The following is a 21,517-nucleotide window of genomic DNA, read 5'->3' on the forward strand; positions in this document are numbered from 1 at the left end:
CAAGGAAGCTCAGGATCGACAGAAATCATATGCTGATGTTCGAAGAACCGATCTCCAATTTGAGGCAGGAGATAAAGTTTTTCTAAAGGTAGCCCCGTCAAAAGGAATAACTCGGTTCGGTGTGAAAGGCAAGTTGAGACCACGATTTATTGGACCTTATGAGATTCTTGACAGAGTGGGTACCGTAGCGTATAGATTGGCGCTACCACCAAGCTTTGGGAGAGTACACAACGTTTTCCATGTGTCACAATTGAGAAAGTATGTATTCGACCCTAACCACATAATTCATCAAGAGGAGATGATGATTTTAAATCCGAATTTGAGTTACGAAGAAAAGCCCGAAGCCATTCTGGATCGGAAAGTGCAAGAGTTGAGAAATAAGTCTATTGCTTCGGTGAAGGTTCGGTGGAGAAATCATGGCATTGAGGAAGCTACGTGGGAATTGGAAGACAAGATGAGGGAGAAGTACCCAGAATTATTTGAATGATCTAAGCAAATTTCGGGACGAAATTTTTGTGAAGATGGGTAGATTGTAATACCCGTTTTTTTTTCTTCTATCTTTTTAAGTTAAGATTTTGTTTTAAGAACGAGCGAGTGATAGACCTTGAATAAAATACCGTGTTGTTTCGATTGGTTGTGAATGCTGGAATTGTTGTTGATTAATTGTGTGGTGTAAATTGTCGACGAGATTGACGCGAGAATTGTCGATGGGAAAATTTGGGCGTTCGTTTACAATGTACTTGGAATAACACCAAAGTACTAAATTAATAAAACACCACAATTTAATCAATATACTAAAATTATATATTTTTGGGCCTATCACTTTTGTCTATTTTTTTAGCCCATTTATCCTTATTCAATTGGGCTATTTTTAATATAGCCATTTATTCCTAATTCCTATTTCATTCCTGCAGCCAACATAAATCTCTTCCTCTAAACCCTCCTACACGTTTTCTTTATTCACCAAAACCTCTACTCCTAAAATCTCTCCACCACTCCTTAAAAATCTCCAACCAAATACTCTATTAACTCCATTTATACATCTCCTCCCACAATCTCAACAAACCGTCTGGAGGAGAAACCCAAAGAGTTGTTATCTTTTCAATACCTTCTCTTCTGCAAGTTCTGCTTCTTCCGTGAAGGTATATCCACTATTTTTTTTCTGAATCATCTGCATCCCATCCCATGATTTAGTTTTACATAATCACACACGGGAATAAATCCCTATTGAAATTCTTGAAAAACTTGTTGAATGCAACATTCTTGTTAACTCAGAATTGTTACTGCCATTGCAAGCAATCAATTCTGCCTTTTATCTCATTAAATATTAATTCTTGATAACCCATTTGTCTGCCCATATAATATTTGAAATCAAATAATTAGAGATGAAAGCTTTGTTTAAATAGATAGGGAAAAGGGGATGAAACTTACAAGTTGTGAGGGGCGGAGCTACTCGGCGACGGTAGGCCGCGGCGGCAGTGTTTTGACAGAAGCTGCCGCACTGATCTGGCGGCGGCGAGTTCTATCAACGGCGAGGAGAGATCGAGGGGGAGAAAGATGTTAGCTTTGTGCTTCTAATTTTGGGGATTTGTTGTTCCTAAATTGAGACACCAAAATTTGAGAGATGGTTTGTGAATTTTAGAAGAATAATATAGATTGGGGGGGGCGTGAGTTTTTCAGAGGCAGAGAGTGAAAATTTGAGATAGAGAGAGAGACAAAGGGTTGCTGTGTTTGAAAGGAGAAGGGAGAGAGATACGTTGATGATGGAAGGGAGTATACTGTAGTTCATTTGTTTAATGGCTTGGGCCATTTAATTCACTTACAATTTTGGGCCCCTAACTAAATCTTTTTTTTTGTTTTAATTGGTTGAGGCACCACTAACTATATTATTTGATGGCCCAATTAGTTTTAGTGTATAATAGTTTTAAAGTGGGGATTTGATATTAATATATATACATATACATGTTTTGTGAGGGAGTATATTATGTATTTTATGGTCCTCTATTTACTTGCATATGATCTGTTTTGGTCAGTAGATGATTGCTACGAGATTCTTTTTATTTTGAGCTATGTTAAGCTAATGCCAACGGATGGAAATATAATTCCGGGGATGTTGTTTTGTTTGATTGATAAATCTGATTGATTATATGAGGTTTTGGTAGAAAGAATAAATGAATAATGTGAGCGCGCACACACTTAGGATGCATGCATTGTTAAGCTTATTTTGCAAAGTCTAATTTTACACATCATGTTATTTCTAAAAGGGTGAACTTGTGCACGTTGTTGCGGTTTGGAACAGAAAGTGATTAAGGAGTAAGCTTTTGAGGTGGGCTTTCTTTTTAATAAGGACTATGTCCTAAATATATTTTGATGTGAAAAGGAGGTAAAAATGTTTGTCTTGCCATGTTTTGTGTTTTGAATGAACCTATCTGAAGTGGCTATGCCATGTATGTTTAATCGAATTCGGGTCCTAGTAGGGCCGCAAACCCTGCTCGGACTAGTGTACACCCCGTAGATCGTGTGCTATCTCTTTGGAGTTGGCCGGTCTAGTGACTTGGTTCGTGGCCACGTTCCTTGTCATGTATGTTCAGATATGGTGATGGTGAATGTGGATGGAAAATGGTTGGCCGACCGAACTTGTGAAATATATGTTTTGGTGTACTTGGGTTTCTTTTAATTAAAACCCCCAAGGTCACTTGATTATGGCTTGACAAACTCTGTTTTGGCATGTGTCCACTGAGTGCATCAAGTACTCAGCCCTGCATATTGTTTTTCTTAATGTGCAGATTGAGCGGCGATGGGAGTGGAGGATGTTGAGCAGAGTTCATGGATTGTTCTGTCATGATTAATAATGTTGGATTTGTCGTGTCTTCATACTCGGCATTTTCCGTGTCTTGAACGCTTCCGCTATGAGTACTTTTCTTTAGAATTGTTTATTCGTGCAGAGTCTAACTCGTTTGAAAATTGTTTATTGTCCATTCTTTATTCACTTAGAGTTGGTATTATTGTTAGGATAATATTATGACGTTTTAAAAGTTAATTCAATTATTAAATTTTTGGTCAAATGTGTATGTTTTTCCCATTTCTTCCCCGCTTCTTTAATCCTCCCCTAGTCGCGATTAACCGTATTTTCTATCCTTAGAAAATGCGGGCGTGACATCATCATCCGACGGATCATCATCTGAGTCTGTACTAACCGGGTCGGAATCTTCAGAATAATAAGGTGATTGTGGATCAAGAGAGTCGGCTTTATCAGGACCTATTACGTCCTCAACCGCATCACAATTGTCACTTTCCCCTAAATGCACGCCTCCAGCTTCAAAATCTTGTGTTGCAGCAAAATATGGTTCTTGGGCTCTCGTAGACGTACCAACATCAAAATCTTGTGTTGCAGCAAAATATGGTTCTTGGGCTCTCGTAGACGTACCAACATCATAACTTATGACATGATGACTATGATGTTGAGTAATTGCCGAATACTCAACATATAATTCAATTAGACCTCCAATAACCATACTCTCACTAAACATTAGTTGCATGCATACTTCGTCTAGTAGAACACCTACAAACGTGACTCCGGCTCCAAAGCATATTGTACGTTTCCATATTATTTGAATGTTGTTTTCATATATGATTATCCCCATCCTTTCACAAATTTTTTCCACAAGCTCATCGTACGAAATTGTTTCATCCAACATAATGAATCCTTTAGCAAAAGGATGATCATACGAAATAACTGCTCCGGGAATTATCTTTCCACCCCAATATAAATTGACACACCACGTCATATTATCTGCAATAATGTAAAACACAAATAAATATGTATTATTTTTACATACATCATTATGTAGAGTGAGCCAAATATGCTAAATAATAATTCTACACAATAATAATTCTACACAATAATAATTCTGCACAATAATAATTCTACACAATAATAATTATGCACAATATTTCAACTCAATTCACAATCAATTACAAACTCTAGCTAACTATCCAACAATTACTCAAATAATGTAAAAGATAAGCATACTAACCGAAAATAATATACAAATTTGGGGGAAAATAGCACTGATAGATGGATGGAGGGCGAATTCGCGTGGAGCGGTCTACCTTGGATAAGAGTGTGTGGGCTGAGTTTTTCGCGATTTGGGAGTGTGTGGGCTGAGTTTTTCGTGATTTGGGAGTGTGTGGGCTGAGTTTTTCGCGATTTGGGGGAGGAGAAGGGGATATATCAGATCTGTATAAAGCCGCCAATGACAATGGCGTTTTCTTTGAAACACGCCGACCACGTTGGCGTATTTTATCAAAACGACATTCTACCCTGCGTTTTTACTTGAATAAACACGCCAACGAAAAAGGCGTTTTATATTATACACGCCAATGCGAATGGCGTTTTATACTCAATACTGTATTTATAAAAAATACGACTAAAATGCGTTGCAATTAAAAGACGCCAACGTAGTTGGCGTTTTAAATTAAAACCCGCCATTGTTGTTAGCGTTTTTACTTATAAAAACGCCGATGCGGTTGGCGTTTTTCCCATATATGGAACAGATAACAAAACGGGTACATTTCCGTTATTTCTGAGGCCAACTGGCCTAGAAATGCGTTTTTCCCCTTAGACCATCCACAACGCGTCTCGCGCCGGGCTCGCGTCTCGTCTCGGAGAGACGAGACCCCCGCGAGACGCATTGCAGCGCCCATCTCGTCTCCAGCTCGCGACCGTCTCGTCGCGTAGCTCGTCTCGGCGAGACACGAAACGAGATGTCTCGCCACGCGCCAGGGACACGTGGCACGTCCCCATGCGTGCGTGACGCCCACTCGCTGGCCCGCGAGTGGGCGTCGTCACTGATGACGCAATAATTCATTTTTTTAAAAAAAAATCGATTTTTAATAAAAAAAAAAAAAAATTTCAAACGGTAATATTACCGTTAAATATTTATTTTCATTTTTTAAATTTTTAATTTTTTTACTCTATAAATAATTCTATTTCATACTCATTTCAAACACAAACACACATCTATTCCTCTCAAATCCTCTCTATCACTCCAATTTCCATCTTCAATCAACTCAAACAAATGGATCCTTTTGAGCAAATGCGCCAATTAATGGAACAATCACTCGAAGAAGATCGACGACGAGAGGCGGAGGAAGCCGCACCACCCCCACGACGCTCCCGGAAGTACATCAATCGGAACCGGGAGGAAGCCGCCGCACGGTTAGTACGCGACTACTTCTGCGATAACCCGATTTGGGGAGATACCTATTTCCGTCGCCGTTTCCGCATGCGGAAACCGCTATTTCTCCACATAGCGAATACTTTGGCGGCCAGGGAGGAGTTCTTCCGAGAAGGGTTCGACGCGGTCGGTCGTCCCAGCCACACGACGCTGCAGAAATGTACTGCAGCCATCCGGCAGCTTGCGACTGGACAAACGGCCGACATATTCGACGAATACCTGCACATCGGAGACAGCACTGGGCGCTTGTGCTTGCTCAACTTCTGCAGAGGCGTCCGGGCAGCCTTCAGTGACGAATTTCTCCGGAGGCCAACCACGGAGGATTGTCAGTTCCTCCTCAACCTGCACGAACAAGTGCACGGATTCCCCGGGATGCTTGGCAGTGTCGATTGCATGCACTGGCAATGGAAGAATTGCCCGGTGGCTTGGAGGGGTTCCTACACGAGCGGCCACAAAGGCACCCACCCAACCGTTGTACTCGAGGCCGTTGCCGACTACCGACTTTGGATCTGGCACGCGTACTTCGGGGTCCCTGGCTCGAACAACGACGTAAACGTGCTCCAACAGTCCGACCTCTTTACCGAAGTTTTGGATGGTAAAGCGCCGGCCATCAACTTCGTCGCCAACAACCGGCGGTATAAAATGGGGTACTATCTCGCCGACGGCATCTACCCGAAGTGGCCGACCTTCGTGAAGACGTGCGGCAGGCCAGCGAACCCAAAGCAGGCTCTTTTTGCGCAGAAGCAGGAGGCTGCGCGCAAGGATGTGGAGAGGGCGTTCGGGGTTCTCCAAGCGCGCTTCAACATCATCAAAGCCCCGGCTCGTTCGTGGTTCATGGAGAGCATGGTCGACATCATGTATACGTGCATAATCTTGCACAACATGATTGTCCGAGACGAAGGACCCGATGCCGGAAATTGGTTCGACCCCGAATCCCCCGGAAGCTCAACCGCAAGTAGTCCGCCGCGAAGTGGAGCGCATCCATCTATACAAGAACGGTTGGCTATTCGGGCAAGGACACGCGACTCTAGCGCCCACACCCAACTCCAAGAGGATCTAATTGAGCACATTTGGGAAAACTTTGGCGGAGAATATTAAATTATGTCATTTTTATTTTTTTAGAATTTTAATTATGTCTTCGTTTTTTTTAATGTTAAGTTGTAATATTGTTTTAATTTTAATAAAGTGTGTTTGTTTAAATTGAATTGGGTTTTAAAAAAAATTATAAATTAAATTGAATGAATAGTAATTAAGAGACGGTATAGAGACGGTTAAGAGACGGAGCGTTGCAGGTTCCGTCTCTTAGTTAAGAGATGGAGGAAAAAAGGGCAGTGGGGCCCTCAAATAGTGCTCAAATAGTAGTTAAGAGACGGTTTAAGAGACGGTATAGAGACAGCGTTGTGGATGGCCTTAGGTGTGGTTTTAGTTTGAGGTTGCATCGGAAATCGGAATCAACAAAAAGGCAGCGGCGGATATGGAGTGGGCGGCGAGAGGAGATCACTGATGGATCCGCGAATTTCTGATGTTTGTAAATGCTGGTAGAGAATGAAGATTATGACACAAAGAATTTACGTGGTTCGATTTACTGAAGTAAATCTACGTCCACGGGAAAAAGGGAGGGCAAGATTGTATTGCTTGATCTGTTTTCTACAGCTTACAAATACAAACTTGCTATTTGCTATATGGTGTTTTATCTCTAGAGAGCTTAACCTTCTCATATCAGATCTAAGTTCTATTTATATCTTGGACTAAGATCGTGGCTTGCATCACCACCCTAAGTCGTGGATGTCGTGTAGGTCATGGCCTAAGATCGTGGATGTAGCGTAGGTCATGGCCTACGATCGTGGCCTGAGTTGACACCACGTGGTAGTTGGTGTGTTGGACATCCTGTATGGGTCCACTAACTCCTTGTTCGGTCGAATACTGAGACCGAACTGCTTTGGTTGCCGATCTGAGAGTAGAGCTTGATGCCGACCTGAGAGCAGAGCTTGATTGGATGGCTTTTACCGAGCTGTAGGCTGAGGCCGAACTCTTTGGTAATGCCGAACTCATACTCCTGCTTTGGTTGCCGATCTGAGAGCAGAGCTTGATAGGTTGGCTTTTACCGAGCTGTAGGCTGAGGCCGAACTCTTTGGTAATGCCGAACTCATACTCTTCCTTGGGCTTTGGGCTGACGGGCCGTCATTGCTGTTGGGCTTGTTTAGTACGCACCCCATCACTACCCCCCCCGAAAAGCGAAGTGAATCACTTCGGCGAAGCGAGTCACTTCGGCATTCTGCAAAAGGGGACGGGGGAGGCTGAAGTCAGGGGACGTGCCCTGCGCGTGACTGCATTAAATGCGGCATTAAATGCGACAGTAAAATCCGGCCGTCGAATCCTGAAAAGGTGGGATATGAAACGGTGCGATGATTTGAAATCTTTTCCAAATCTGATAAATACCGCCTTTCTTCATCATTTGAACACCTTTGCTATTGGCTTCTTCTGCACTCTCTATCTTTTGCGTGAAAAATTTCCTTCCGCTTTCAAAAATTTCCTCAGGATTTCTTCAAACTTTCAAAGAGTAAGAACCATGTCTGCTTCTTCTTCGTCTGAGTCTGGTAGCGGTAGAAAAGGGGGTAAGGGGTCTTCTAGCCGGAAAGAATCCGGAGAGAAGACCGTAGAGTATTTTCACAGTATCTTGAGTAAGGATACTGTGATATCCCTTTACGAAAAATACTCTTTTCCTGGGGGGAAGGCGGTGGTTCCCGACGATGATCATAGGGCTAACGACCCGCCGGAGGGTTATGCCACCGTTTACGAAGCCTGCTTAGAATGCGGGCTTCGTTTCCCTCTTCCCCCACCTTTTGTAGAGCTTCTTGATTTTTTTCAACTCCCTTTAGGTCAGGTGACTCCGAATTCTTGGAGGCACTTGTCGGCTTTTGCTGCCGAACTCCGTAGGTTAGATAAGGATCTGTCTCTGCGGGCAATCCTTAATTTTTTCCAATTTAAAAGGAAGGGATCTTGGTTTTACTTGATCCCCTTACAGCCTTTTAGGGCATTCTGCAAAACCAAGTGGCCGAAATGGCAAAACCGCTTCTTTTTTTATAATAGGACTTCGGCTCCGGGCTTTCCTTGGAGAAGGCCGAAGTCCGTGATTCCCCATCCTCGGTTAGAACCGTTGGCCGAGCTCGAGGGCGAGCTCAATAAGATTCCTATGATTAGGAAACAGTATTCGGAAACTGAGCTCGTCAAGGGCGACCTCGTGTTCAATATCTCGTCTTCGGACGAAGAGGCCGAGGGTGAGGATTTCTCTTTATCTTTATGCTCTACTGCTTTAACGAAGAAAACTAACCTTGTTTTCTTGCTTTTTGGCAGTGTTCATGCTGAATAAGGCTATCCGAAAGTCCTCCGAGCTTGAGGAGCCGGAGAAAGAGAAGGCTACCAGCTCGGCGCCTGATGCCGAGAAGAATCCGAAGAGGCAAAAGACCTCTTCGGGTCCAAAGAAGCCGGAGTCGACTTCGGCAAGTAGGAAGGGGAGGACCCAGAAGCCCCCGAGAGCGCCAGAGAAAGACGTGGTCTTGGCGCCTCCTTCGGAGCATATCTGTGAGCCATTTTTATGGCCCACGGACTTCGCCGAGGTGAATTGTCTTCTTGATTCTTTGGCCTGGCTTCTGTCCTGTATTTTTGGTGCCCTCTGTTGACTTTTTTCCTTATCCATTTTCAGAGGAACGATATGCTCTCCAAGCTCGTCGCCGTCGAACTCTCCAAAGCGTCCAACGACTATGCTGAGATGCAGAGGAAATTGGCGGCTGCTTGTCACCGGGCCGAGCAGGCCGAGGCAAACTTTGAGAAAACCAGAGCTGCTAGGATTTCGGCCCAGGATGAAGCTCAGCTTGCCAAAAACCAGCTCGTCATCCAGCGAGAGCAGACGAAACGGAGTGATGCTGCCGCCGTGGTTGCCCAGGGGGAGGCTCTCCGTGTTTACACGGAGAAACTCTTTTTGAGCAGCCAGTTCTCGGCCTTTGTCGGTAGCCTGGTAAGGCTAATTGCCGATAAGGGCGAGCAGGGGGCCGATGTCGTGCTGCCTCTGTACAGCCGAGAGATAGCAGCTCGGCTTCAGAATCTGCCGCTCCTTGAGGAGCTCGCTTCATCCTCGGTCCTGCTTTCTGCAGACCGAGTCCGGAGTTGTCGAGCTGATCGGGACGAGAACCTGGAGGCTATCTTTGCCTCCGTGGGACCCGTTTCACCCGCTTCGACTTACAACGGAGAGGGTGAGGCCGAGCCGCTGGAGCGGGAGGCCGAAGTCGAGCGAGCCGGGCATCCGGAGAAGGAAGCCGATCAGGAGACGCAGCAGATCGGCTACGGTGGCGCCGAGCAGGCTGAGGAGAGCAAGGAGGCAGAGGCTGAAGCTGAAGCAGATAAGGAGAAGGAAGCTGAACCTCACCGAGAAGGTGGAGACGAAGCTAGCGAAGTATGATTTCGTCTCCCTTCTCTTAGTTTAGTTTCTTCCTTTATGTAAAATGGCCTTGAAGCCCTCGTATAGAAAATTTTTTTTTTTTTTCTTATGAATGAAAAAATTCTTCTTTCTGCTCTTGTGTCTTCGTATAGCCTTTCGTACTCTCTTACTCCTGTTGTGGTTTACTACCTGCTCGGTAAGCTGAAATGCCGAACTGACGTAGCTGCTTTGTATTCTTAACTCTCAAGGAGCTGGAGGTACTTCACTGGAAGCGGCTGTACTCTTCGGCTTTAGACGAAGCTGAGAAAAGAGCTATAGCCGATCAGACGAAGAATGACGAGCTTCTGGCTCGTTTGGTGAAGCTGGATGCCGATAATAAGGACTTAGAGTCCGATAAGAATGATCTGGAGGCCGAGCTGAATACGACCATTGCTGAGAGGACTGCGTACGAGGATTACATCCGTGTGCGCGGGGGAATGACCATATCAGATGTTCAGAGTCGAGTTGACGAACTGTGGGAGGAATATAATGTACTCCGGAGGAACAATGCGCTGGAGAGCTCGGCTTGCCAACAAGTCGTGACATCATTGCGGCGCTGGGCTTCTCGGTACAACATTGTTCTTTCTCGGCGCCCCTCCATAGAAAGATTCCTTCGGCATATCGTGCCAACAGATGCTCGCACTCCAGATCAAACCTTTGATTCACTTGCTCAAAACCGTACTCCAAGTCAGCAACGAACTCTGGAACAGCCGGAAACGTCAAGACGAGAACAGGCTGAAGTTCGTAGAGGAGCTGTGATTATGAGTGAGCAAGATCAACAAATGCTTCGTGAAGAGACTCTTCGCCGCCGAGGTGCTAGGGCTTCCCGGGCTCAGAGAAGAGGTGGCAGGTCGATTAGAGCATCTCGTCGACCTGCTTATTCTGCAGCTGCCTGGAACGCCCGAACTCAGCTTCACGAGGATTTTGTGAATAGATGGCTCAACTTTAGCAACCCTGGACAGTAGAATAGTCATTTGTAATAGCGTAACGCCATCTTGTAGGGTAGCGGAGTTGTGTGCCGAACAAGATTTGAAAATGAAATTTTGTTTTTGTTTTCGCTTCTAACACTGTGTATTTACAGCTTAGCGAAAAAATTTCATCGTACTTGTCCTCGGTCTTATGAAGTAAACTTCTTTGACCGGACTTGTCTTTGGTCTGATGAAATAAACATCTTTGACCGGACTCGTCTTTGGTCTGATGAAATAAACATCTTTGACCGGACTCGTCTTTGGTCTGATGAAATAAACATCTTTGACCGGACTCGTCTTTGGTCTGATGAAATAAACATCTTTGACCGGACTCGTCTTTGGTCTGATGAAATAAACATCTTTGACCGGACTCGTCTTTGGTCTGATGAAATAAACATCTTTGACCGGACTCGTCTTTGGTCTGATGAAATAAACATCTTTTGACCGGACTCGTCTTTAGTCTGTGTTCTAATTTGGCGATTTTTGTCGCCGGGATCGAACTTTCCCTTGTCCTAATTCGGCGAGTTTTATCGCGTGGATCGGACTTTCCCAGTTAACCGAAGTGGTCTTATGCAGTAAACCTCTTTGACTAGACATGGTCGTCCTCGGTCTTATGAGGTAAACTGCTTTGACCGAACTTGGTCGTCCTAATTCGGCGAGTTTTATCGCATGGATTGGACTTTCCCTTGTCCTAATTCAGGCAAGTTTTATCGCGAGAATCGGACTTTTGTTGCAGTTCGTTTCAGACGAAGTGCTTGATTCTTAAGCAAAATTGTGGTCTTGTATCCTCTTTAGAAGCTTTGACACACAATCTTTGGCTTGTTGCAGCTCGTTTCGGACGAACTGCTTGTTTAAGCTGAATTGTGGTCTTGTATCCTCTTTAGAAGCTTTGACGCACAATCGTTGGCTTGTTGCAGCTCGTTTCGGACGAACTGCTTGTTTAAGCTGAACTGTGGTCTTGTATCCTCTTTAGAAGCTTTGACTCACAATCGTTTAGCTTGTATATGTTCTAAGAAGGGGATCAGCCTTTGAAGAACGAGATACCTCAGTTTTATTTGTAAGAGACGACACTCACATAGACACAACGCACGTAGAGACAAGAACAAGTAAAAAACAAAGAAAACACATAAGACTGACTGACCGGACTGTCTCTTACAAATGGAACTTTTTGAGGTTGGAAACGTACCATGTTCGGGGTACTTGTGCTCCTGACGCGTGAGTCAATTTGTAAGACCCTTTGCCGAGGACTTCTGACACCCGATATGGACCTTCCTATGTGGGCTCGAGTTCGCCCAGCTTTTCTGCTCGGCTTACTTCGTTGTTTCTCAAGACGAGATCTCCCACTTGAAATTGCAGCTTCTTCACCCTTTGGTTGTAATACCGGGCTACTTGCTCCTTGTACTTGGCTGCTTTTAGGCAGGCCAATTCTCTTCTTTCTTCGGCAAGATCTAGTTCGGCTCTCAGTCCATCACCATTCATTTCTGAGGAGAAATTGAGTTCGGGGACTGGATATGCCGATCTCAACCGAATCACGGCTTCAGTGCCGTACACCATCGAGTTCGGCTCCGGTGTGACTTCGGTCATTTCGCCGGCCTCTGATTCCGGCTGCTGTGATTGCTATGCTGGATGGTGCCGAACTGATTGCTCGGCACTTTTAAGCGCAATCTGCGAACACACTTGCTCTTTTTCGATCACCTCGGATGACCGCTATCTCTCCTTTAGTGGAGAAGGTGTTCGGCGAGGATGCCTCTGATCGCTATGACCGGGCTTCTTTTTGTCTTCTCTGGATGAGCTGTCTAAAGACCGTTTTCGACGGTCTGCCTCATCGGCACGAGAAAACTTGTCCGCAATGTCCCACATCTCTTGAGCTGTTTGCGGACCGCACTCCACGAGCTTTCTGTAGAGAGCTCCGGGCAGGATTCCATTTTGGAATGCCGAAATGACAAGTAGATCATTGAGATTATCTACTTGTAGGCATTCCTTGTGGAATCTCGTCATAAAATCGCTGATCTTTTCGTCGCGACCTTGACGTATAGAAAGCAGCTGAGCCGAAGTGATCCGGGCTTCCGCTTTCTGAAAGAACCTCCTGTGGAAAGCATCCATTAGATCTCGGTAGGATCTAATGCTGCCTTGGGGGAGGCTATCGAACCACCTTCTTGCGTTCCCGATAAGCAGCTCGGGAAACAGCTTGCACATGTGGACCTCGTTGAGACCCTGGTTCGCCATGTTATATTGATAGCGTCCCAAGAAATCATGAGGATCCACGAGTCCGTCATAGGTCATCGACGGAGTTCGGTAGTTCTGTGGTAGGGAAGTTCGGGTAATATCGTCCGAGAACGGAGTCCTCAATGCTCCGTACATGGCGAACCCGACATTTCTTCGGTATGGAGGAGATGGAGTTCTCCTGTGATTCCGGTACCGAGGATTCTTTCTTCTGGAAGACATGATACTACTGCGGTAGTGACTGTCTCGTATGGAGGGAGAGAGAGAATCCGCCGTTTTCGCCTCCGGCTGCTTTTGGCTTCTCTGCAGGAAGGTTAAGAATTCCTCCTGCTTTTCAGCCAAAAACAGCTTGACAGCCCCGTTCAAATCGGGCTGCTGGGAAGACTCGGTGTGACGGCTTTTGGAGCGGCTTGTTCCTCCGCCATGAGAACTGGTGGTGGATTTATCCCTAGGCTGTTTTCCAGACCTATGGGATGGATTGGCTTCCTCCTGGTTCTCCCGGGCAGGAATACGGGTACTCTGCGATCTGGTATGCATTTTTTGGGTTGAAAAAATGGTCAAAAATTCGCTTTATCACAAATTTGGTTCTCTGTTTCCCACAGACGGCGCCAGTGATGGATCCGCGAATTTCTGATGTTTGTAAATGCTGGTAGAGAATGAAGATTATGACACAAAGAATTTACGTGGTTCGATTTACTGAAGTAAATCTACGTCCACGGGAAAAAGGGAGGGCAAGATTGTATTGCTTGATCTGTTTTCTACAGCTTACAAATACAAACTTGCTATTTGCTATATGGTGTTTTATCTCTAGAGAGCTTAACCTTCTCATATCAGATCTAAGTTCTATTTATATCTTGGACTAAGATCGTGGCTTGCATCACCACCCTAAGTCGTGGATGTCGTGTAGGTCATGGCCTAAGATCGTGGATGTAGCGTAGGTCATGGCCTACGATCGTGGCCTGAGTTGACACCACGTGGTAGTTGGTGTGTTGGACATCCTGTATGGGTCCACTAACTCCTTGTTCGGTCGAATACTGAGACCGAACTGCTTTGGTTGCCGATCTGAGAGTAGAGCTTGATGCCGACCTGAGAGCAGAGCTTGATTGGATGGCTTTTACCGAGCTGTAGGCTGAGGCCGAACTCTTTGGTAATGCCGAACTCATACTCCTGCTTTGGTTGCCGATCTGAGAGCAGAGCTTGATAGGTTGGCTTTTACCGAGCTGTAGGCTGAGGCCGAACTCTTTGGTAATGCCGAACTCATACTCTTCCTTGGGCTTTGGGCTGACGGGCCGTCATTGCTGTTGGGCTTGTTTAGTACGCACCCCATCAATCACCTACGTGGAGTTCCTCGCAAAATGATTTTCATGGCGGTGGGAGCATTCTCCAAGGCTGTGGCCAATCTGCTAAACACCACCACCATTTACAACGCCGAAACCCTCCTCCGCCTTGTCCGCCACCGCCCGCCTGGCGTCCCCCTTATCACTGTCAGCAATCACATGTCCACGTCAGTCATCCTCTCATGTAATTAAACTGCTAGCACTTTCGTCTTGATTTTATACTGATTTCGGAAATTGGAGAATGTTGATTAATTTATAGAGGATTTTCTATGAGATCGGAAAATATTTTTATTTTTTTGTTTTCTTTCATTGGGTAATGGTGAATTTTGAAATTTTATTTTTTGTTCAGGTTGGATGACCCAGTATTGTGGGGATTCAAGGGTTTTCCTATAACGGATGTTGAGTTAGGGAGATGGGTACTTGCAGCTGAAGATATATGCTTCAAAAACCCACTCTATTCATATTGTTTTCGACTTGGTATGTATTACTATTGCTTAGTTGATATATGTTCTGCATAAGTTCTATTACTATTGTTTTCTACTGGAAATGGCCCTATTCTTGAAGTTGCTGGTTTGTGATTATATGTGATCTTGAAACACAACAGAGTAACCCTTTAAATGATACTATAAAGCGTTTATGTTAACTTTCGCCTTTGCAAAACCTCATCACTGGGATTAGAGTTACTTTGTGGTCTGGCGTAGTTTATAATTGTTCACTACTTAATAATGCTTCTGTTTCCAGCTATTGCTGGTGGTTTCTTGTGCCTACTTGATCTTTGAGTAATGCTGCTAATACATACTCCGTTCGTCCCATTCAAGATGTCCATATTCTTGAGTGGCACGGGATTTTAGGAAGAGTTGTTAGGTGGAGTAAGTAGAGAGAAAAATGTAGTTGAATATTTTAATGAGAAGAGAGGACTGAGAGATTTTTTTCCAAATATAGAAAGTGGACGTCTTGAGTGGGACAAACTATAAAGGAAAGCTAGACATCTTGAGTACTATTTTATTAGTATTTGTTTGTTTATCTAGTAGAAAGTACTTCTCTGAAATAGTAACCGTTACTTGAAGTCACATTGGGTGTGGAATTAACAGGGAAATGTATTCCTATAACAAGAGGTGGTGGAATCTATCAGGAGCACATGAATGAGGCACTTGATCGCTTGGCTGATGGAGCTTGGGTATTTTCCTTTGTCTTACTTATTTTGAAATTTTGGAAGAATGGGGTGCGCTCGCGTGTTTCTTTTTAGCCCGTGTGTATATTGGTAGGAATTTACCACTCCTATCAATTATTAGGACTACTAACTTTTTTTTATTGTTGCTTGATTTTACTCTTACCTCTGTAATACACAGAGATTTGAAACTTTGATGTGGCCAGTTGCTATTCAGTAAAGGCTTTCATTTCTGTCTCACATTACCTATTGGCTAGTGAGTTTAAAACAAGTTATGTTTGTTAACTTCGTGTCTTTTCAAAACTACCAAATTTTTGAAGTGACTGTCCATAAGAATTTTTTCTTCAGTAAAATAAACATTCTATGGTGTAAATAGCAATGCTAGATTATATCAATTATCTTTTGTGGTTTCACATGTGTTGAGGATCTTACATTATAAGATAGCACATGTTTTGTCTGATTATGATTTTAAGCCACTAATTTATTGTAACCATCAATTTTTGACTCATTTGATATAATAAATATTGATGCTCAATTATATAATTTCTATATGTTTCATATGACCTTGGAACCCAATAACTATGACGATATGCTGATAACTACCAGGGTATACTACTATCAAAGCTTGTGATTTAGAGTAGACATTTCCTCATGCATTTTTTTATGCTGTTTGGTGAATATAGTGTGTAAGAAAACTGTCATATGTAAACCCAACCAACTAATTATGATTATGTTGTCAATATCATGACCCTGTGCTACGATCAGAAAATTATATGTTCCCACAAATAGAAAAAATGCAGTTGCTCTGAAGAATCTGTTTTTACTTTTATGCCAAATGAACAGTTGCATACATTTCCTGAAGGGAAAGTGTATCAAGAAGATGCACCTATACGGAGGTTGAAGTGGGGAACCGCCAGTCTCATTGTTCGTGCCCCCGTCACTCCGATAGTTTTACCAATAGTTCATCATGGTTTTGAACAGGTATTCCTTCTGTCATCAATTTAATATGATGTACCTTAGAAGGTTTGCCAATTGTGATCTTGATTTTCTCGTGCTTGTGTTATAGTTATAATTATAATATATTCAGAAGTCATGAGCAAGTTACCAACCTATACTATGTACAATTTTCCTGGACTGTTTGCAAAGATCACTTTGAGCTTATTTGGGTTTTGGCACTGTTGAGTCTTCTCTCCATGAAGAAGTTTATTGAGCAAACTAAGGGCTTGGGTTAGGCCAATTACAGTTGTATCTGTTGTTTGTGGTAGTAGCTCTTCAAGAAATGTACAATCACGATTCGCTAGTTCCCTTGTTAAATAATTAATGAATGTAGCATTTTTCAGGTTATGCCTGAGAACTATATGTTTGGCAGAAGGCCTCCTTTCCCTTTGTGCAACAAGGGCGTTCGGATACATGTAGGCGAGCCAATTGTGTTTGATGTCCCGAAACTGAAGAAAGAGGCAGTAGAAACGTCGAGGGATTTATCATTCTCTCACTCTGGATGGCCCAAGACCATGTGTGGATTGGATGAGTCAGCACAGAGATCGCTTTATACCAATATATCGGACCAAATACGACAGGTCTTGGAGAGCTTGCGGACATCATCTCTCAAACCCAACTGATTCACTCTACGCCAAAGAATCTTCATTTTCTAAACTTTTTTATATTGTTGTTAGATATCGTTCTCCTTATTACACATGAACATCCAAATTTTTGACAAGATGCCATTTTTGCTATACTTGACTTTCTTCTCGTCTTTTTATTCTCATAGATTCTCAATTAGGACGGCCCCAACCCCATTAATAACGGTTTTCTTTTTTTTGGCTCATTATGTTTTGTTTATATACACTTCATCTGTTCTATATTACTCGCACTTTTTATTTTAGGTCGTAAATTTGAGATTGATTTTTTAGTGTAATTAAATTAGAATTTTAAGTGTAATGAGACATCACTTAATAAAAGAGCTCTTAATTTAAACTAACATATTAATTAAATATATTAATTCTAATTTAAACTAGAAATAGTGTAAGTAATTTTTGACGAGTTGAAATGGAACTGTGCAAGTAACATGGAACGGAGGGAGTATATATTTGTAATTTTTGCATATCTCAATAGACCATTAATTTTTTCTCTATCTACTATTGCGGGTTTGTTTTTGAGTGAAAACAAGATAATTATAGCATTTCCATTTCTTTTTGCACCGAAATTGAGGAAGGAGTGTTAGCGAGAAGAAAGTTGGAGATTGAGTATAGCAGGTAAATGTTAATAGAGAGAAAAAATAGAGATTTAAAGATATTAGATATGTTGATTTTTATTATAAAATAAAATGACATATTAATTGTAGAATGATTATGCGCGTGAGTTACTCTAATAGTAATATGATTAATATCCTAAACTTAAGATCTTAGGTCAAATCCATCCTATACTTCTATTCATTTGATAATGAATCTTTTATTGACAAAATAGTTATACTACAAACGTTGAGATACTATTAAGGGGCTTCTTGGATGGATGGTATTTGGTATGAATGGAATGGGTTATGCTTGGTGAACGTAAGGAATACAAATGGAATGGAATTGGTATTGTGTGTGAATTATGTGTAATGTGTGTGGTGTATGTATAATGTGTGTAGTGTGTGGATTTTTTTAATAATTAGAAATTCTATAATTTTAATTTTATTATAAAATTGAGTGGTATTGAATTTAAATATATTTTGTGAAAATCTAAAATAAAAAGAAAAGAGAATGAAATGGAATGGAATGTAATGACCATTCTAAAATTGAAGGAATGGCTATTCCCATGTGGAATGGAATGGTGATTCCAAATGGAGGTAGGAATGTCATTCTATATTCCTCCATTCTATTCCACCATACCAAATAGCCCCTAAGGGGCTTCTGGTTATGATGGAATAGAATGAGAAGGGAATGGAATGGAGATGGGAATGAGAAGTTCCAATCCATTCTCGTGATTGGTGAATGTACGGAATACAAATGAAATGAAATTGTGTAGTGTGTGTGGTGTGTATGCGCATAATATGTAGTGCGTGTGTGTGTGTGTGCAATGTGTGTGTAGTGTGTGTGCGCATAATGTGTGTGTAGTGTGGATTTTTTTAATAATAAAAAATTCTATAATTTTAATTTTATTATAAAATTTAAAAATTATTAAATTGAGTGATATTGAATTTAATACTCCCTCTGTCCACGAAAAATAGAGCACATTTGTCATTTTTGGTTGTCAACGAAAAATAGAGCACATTTAAAAAAGGAAAGTTTTCAACAATTTATCTCTTACTTTTTCCCTTCTCTCTTACTAATAATATGAACCTCACATTCCACTAACACTACTTCTCTCTTACTTTTTTCCTTTCTCTCTTAGTAATAATATGGATCACATATTCCACTAACACTACTTCTCTCTTACTTTACCAATTTCATATTAAAATCCGTGTCATTTACAATGTGTCCTATTTTTCTTGGACGGAGGGAGTATAATATACTAATAAGTAGTAAAATTTTGTTAAAATTTAAATTAATAAAAAAAGAGAATGGGATAGAATGGTCATTTCTTAACTAAATGGATGGAATGATTATTTCCATATAAAATGAAACGATGATTCCTAAAAAAATTTACAAGCAAATAAATGAAATGAAGGCAGAAATGTCATTGCATTACACCATACTAGTCATTCAAAAAGCATGTGTTAATGAATCTTTTAGTGACAAAATAGTTACCGAGTCCTATTTAGTGGCACATGTTTTAAAATATATAAAGAAAGGTGAGTTTAAAAATATGAAAGTAAAAATTGATTGATATTTTATGGGACTTCTAACGTAGATAAGAGAATACTATATGCGTCGAAAATGGTAATCCTAAATCTACAGCAATCTCCTTCTACGGCGAGCGGCCGCCTTATCGCCTTCACCACCCCACAGAACTACGCCGTTAGACTCTCCCGCCTCATCCAACTGAATGGCTGGACTCCTCTCTGGTGCCCCACAGTCACCGTTGATCCCACTCCGGCAACCATCTCCGCCCTCCAGCACTTCTTCCTCTCACCCAATTTCCCTCTCCGCCACTTCTCCGCCCTAGCATTCACTTCCAGAACCGGAATCGCCGCCTTCTCCCAAGCCCTGGCCGGAATCGACGCCCCTCCTCTATCTCCAATTGGGGAAATCCTCACCATTTCCGCCCTGGGCAAAGATTCGGAGCTTCTGGATTCACATTTCATAGGTCGATTATGCGAGAATCCGAGGCGAATTAGGGTTCTGGTGCCACAATTAGCCACGCCGAGTGGGATGGTGGAGGCGTTGGGATTAGGGTTAGGGAGGAAGGTTCTGTGCCCCGTTCCGGTCGTGATCGGACTCACGGAGCCGCCGGTGGTGCCGAAATTGGTAGCGGATCTGGAGCGGCGGGGCTGGGAGGCGGTCAGAGTGAGCGCCTACGAGACGCGGTGGCGGCGCGGCGGCGCGGCTGAGCTGGTGGAGAGGATGGGAGAGGAATGCGGCGTGGACGCGGTCGTTTTCACGAGTACTGCGGAGGTGGAAGGGCTGCTGAAGAGCCTGGCGGAATTGGGGCTGGATTGGGGAAGGGTGAGAGAGATGTGCCCGTGGATGGTGGCGGCGGCGCACGGCCCGGTGACGGCGGCGGGGGCGGAGAAATTGGGGGTGGGAATTGATGTGGTCAGTTCGAAGTTCGATAGTTTTCAAGGGCTGGTGGAGGCGCTTCAGTACAGGTGGAATTGCTCTGAACCTAATTAATTATGTTAATTATTTGGTACTAATAACTTGTTTTTTGTATTAATAGTGATTCTCTTTTGAATGATTATTCGTTAGAGTAAAACTTTGATTCCTCCCTCCATCCGTGAAATGTTGTCCAGTTTTATTATTTTGGTTCGTTTGTAGCTTTTATTTTATTTTTAGTAAATGATCCCCACTTTCCACTAAGACTCTTATTTACTAACTTTTTCAACTCACTTTTCTTTACATTTCTTAAAACTCGTGCCGAGTGAAACTTGAACAATATTTCATGAACGAAGGGAGTACAATTTTATACTCTCTCCCTTCCATAGGAGTGGAGGCTTTTTTTTCGGTACGGAGATTAAGATAAATTATGTTAAGTGCGTTAAGTAAAGGAAGAATAAAGTAGAAAATAGAAAAGGCAGAGAGATAAAGATAGAATAAAGTAAAAGACAGTAAAGTAATTGAGAAGAAATGTGTGGACTTCTACTCTAAAAAAATCAAATGACACCACTATTATAGAACGTACCAAAATGACTTTAAAATGACAAAATGACTCCAAAATGACAAAATGACTCCAATACTATGGAACAGAGAGAATAGTAACTAGAAAGAATGGAAATGTTTAATATGTTAAGACACATTGCAAAATGCAATTGCAGTTGATAAAATGTGTTGAGAAAAAATGTGAATAGTATAAGAGTATAAAAATAAAAAATAGATATAAGTTCAGAAAATATATCTATAAGTACTCAATTGTAAGGGCCAAAAGTGATCCTTTACATGTAACGATTTTATTATTTTTGTCTAAAATATTATCTTTTGAATTATTGAGTCCCAAACATATAAAAATGGAACAGATTCGGTCCAATTTTGACAGAACCATTTATTTTTAACAATCAAAGTTAATTAAATGTCATTTGACTAGATTAATATTTCTAATTAATATATTTAATATTTTGTAAATAATAATTCCAGTTGAACCCCACACTTCATCTTCTTCTTTCATCTTCTTCTTTCATCTCCTCCATAACCACCTCCACACCACCTCCGTAGCCACCACCGCTGCTGCCGCTACCATCACGGAGAGGGCCACGGAAACTGCCGCCGCCTCCGCTGCCGCGAGACTGAGCCTCGATGACGGTGATGCTGCGGTTGTCCAATTCCTGGCCGTTCATAGATAAGAGAGGAAAAAATGATAGAAATAACTCTAAAAAGCCCAATTCAGTAAACTACTTAGTGGGTTTCTGGGTTTCTTCTATCTTTCAACTCCAATAGCAAATTCGATGTTTCTTAGTGGCCATCGTCTTCTTCCTCCCCTCCGCTGCTTCCGCCGCCATTGGACGTCAGTGTTATACTTAAATTTTCTAACAT

The 21,517-nt window shown here is 42.4% G+C and overlaps 3 protein-coding genes across 3 annotated transcripts; all 3 read left to right on the forward strand.

Moving 5' to 3' along the window:
- Positions 1-5,174: 5,174 nt before the first annotated feature.
- Positions 5,175-6,134, forward strand: LOC121765350 (protein ALP1-like; the record flags this gene model as incomplete). The annotated part of the gene is made up of 1 exon (XM_042161465.1): positions 5,175-6,134. A coding segment is annotated over one exon (960 nt), but the record flags the coding sequence as incomplete, so codon positions are not given.
- A 580-nt stretch (positions 6,135-6,714) lies between these two features.
- On the forward strand, positions 6,715-17,251 carry LOC121764255 (N-acylphosphatidylethanolamine synthase-like). Its single transcript, XM_042160308.1, has 6 exons — positions 6,715-6,719; positions 14,221-14,409; positions 14,592-14,719; positions 15,334-15,419; positions 16,254-16,391; positions 16,751-17,251. The coding sequence occupies exons 1-6, from the start codon at positions 6,715-6,717 to the stop codon at positions 17,027-17,029; spliced, it is 825 nt and encodes a 274-aa protein (XP_042016242.1). The 3' UTR covers positions 17,030-17,251.
- A 2,016-nt stretch (positions 17,252-19,267) lies between these two features.
- Positions 19,268-20,164, forward strand: LOC121764256. Its single transcript, XM_042160309.1, has one exon. The coding sequence runs from the start codon at positions 19,268-19,270 to the stop codon at positions 20,162-20,164; it is 897 nt and encodes a 298-aa protein (XP_042016243.1).
- Positions 20,165-21,517: the final 1,353 nt, after the last annotated feature.

This window comes from Salvia splendens, chromosome 14, assembly GCF_004379255.2.
Source record: "Salvia splendens isolate huo1 chromosome 14, SspV2, whole genome shotgun sequence".
Classification (NCBI taxonomy): domain Eukaryota; kingdom Viridiplantae; phylum Streptophyta; class Magnoliopsida; order Lamiales; family Lamiaceae; genus Salvia; species Salvia splendens.

What these genes read in the sequence shown, in the direction of transcription:
- LOC121764256 (XM_042160309.1), top strand. Translation starts at nt 19,268, where the DNA reads ATGGTAATCCTAAATCTACAGCAATCTCCTTCTACGGCGAGCGGCCGC.
- LOC121764255 (XM_042160308.1), top strand. An exon ending in GCTTGGCTGATGGAGCTTGG is followed by an intron (nt 15,420 to 16,253) that starts GTATTTTCCTTT and finishes CCAAATGAACAG; the next exon opens with TTGCATACATTTCCTGAAGG. An exon ending in TTCATCATGGTTTTGAACAG is followed by an intron (nt 16,392 to 16,750) that starts GTATTCCTTCTG and finishes AGCATTTTTCAG; the next exon opens with GTTATGCCTGAGAACTATAT.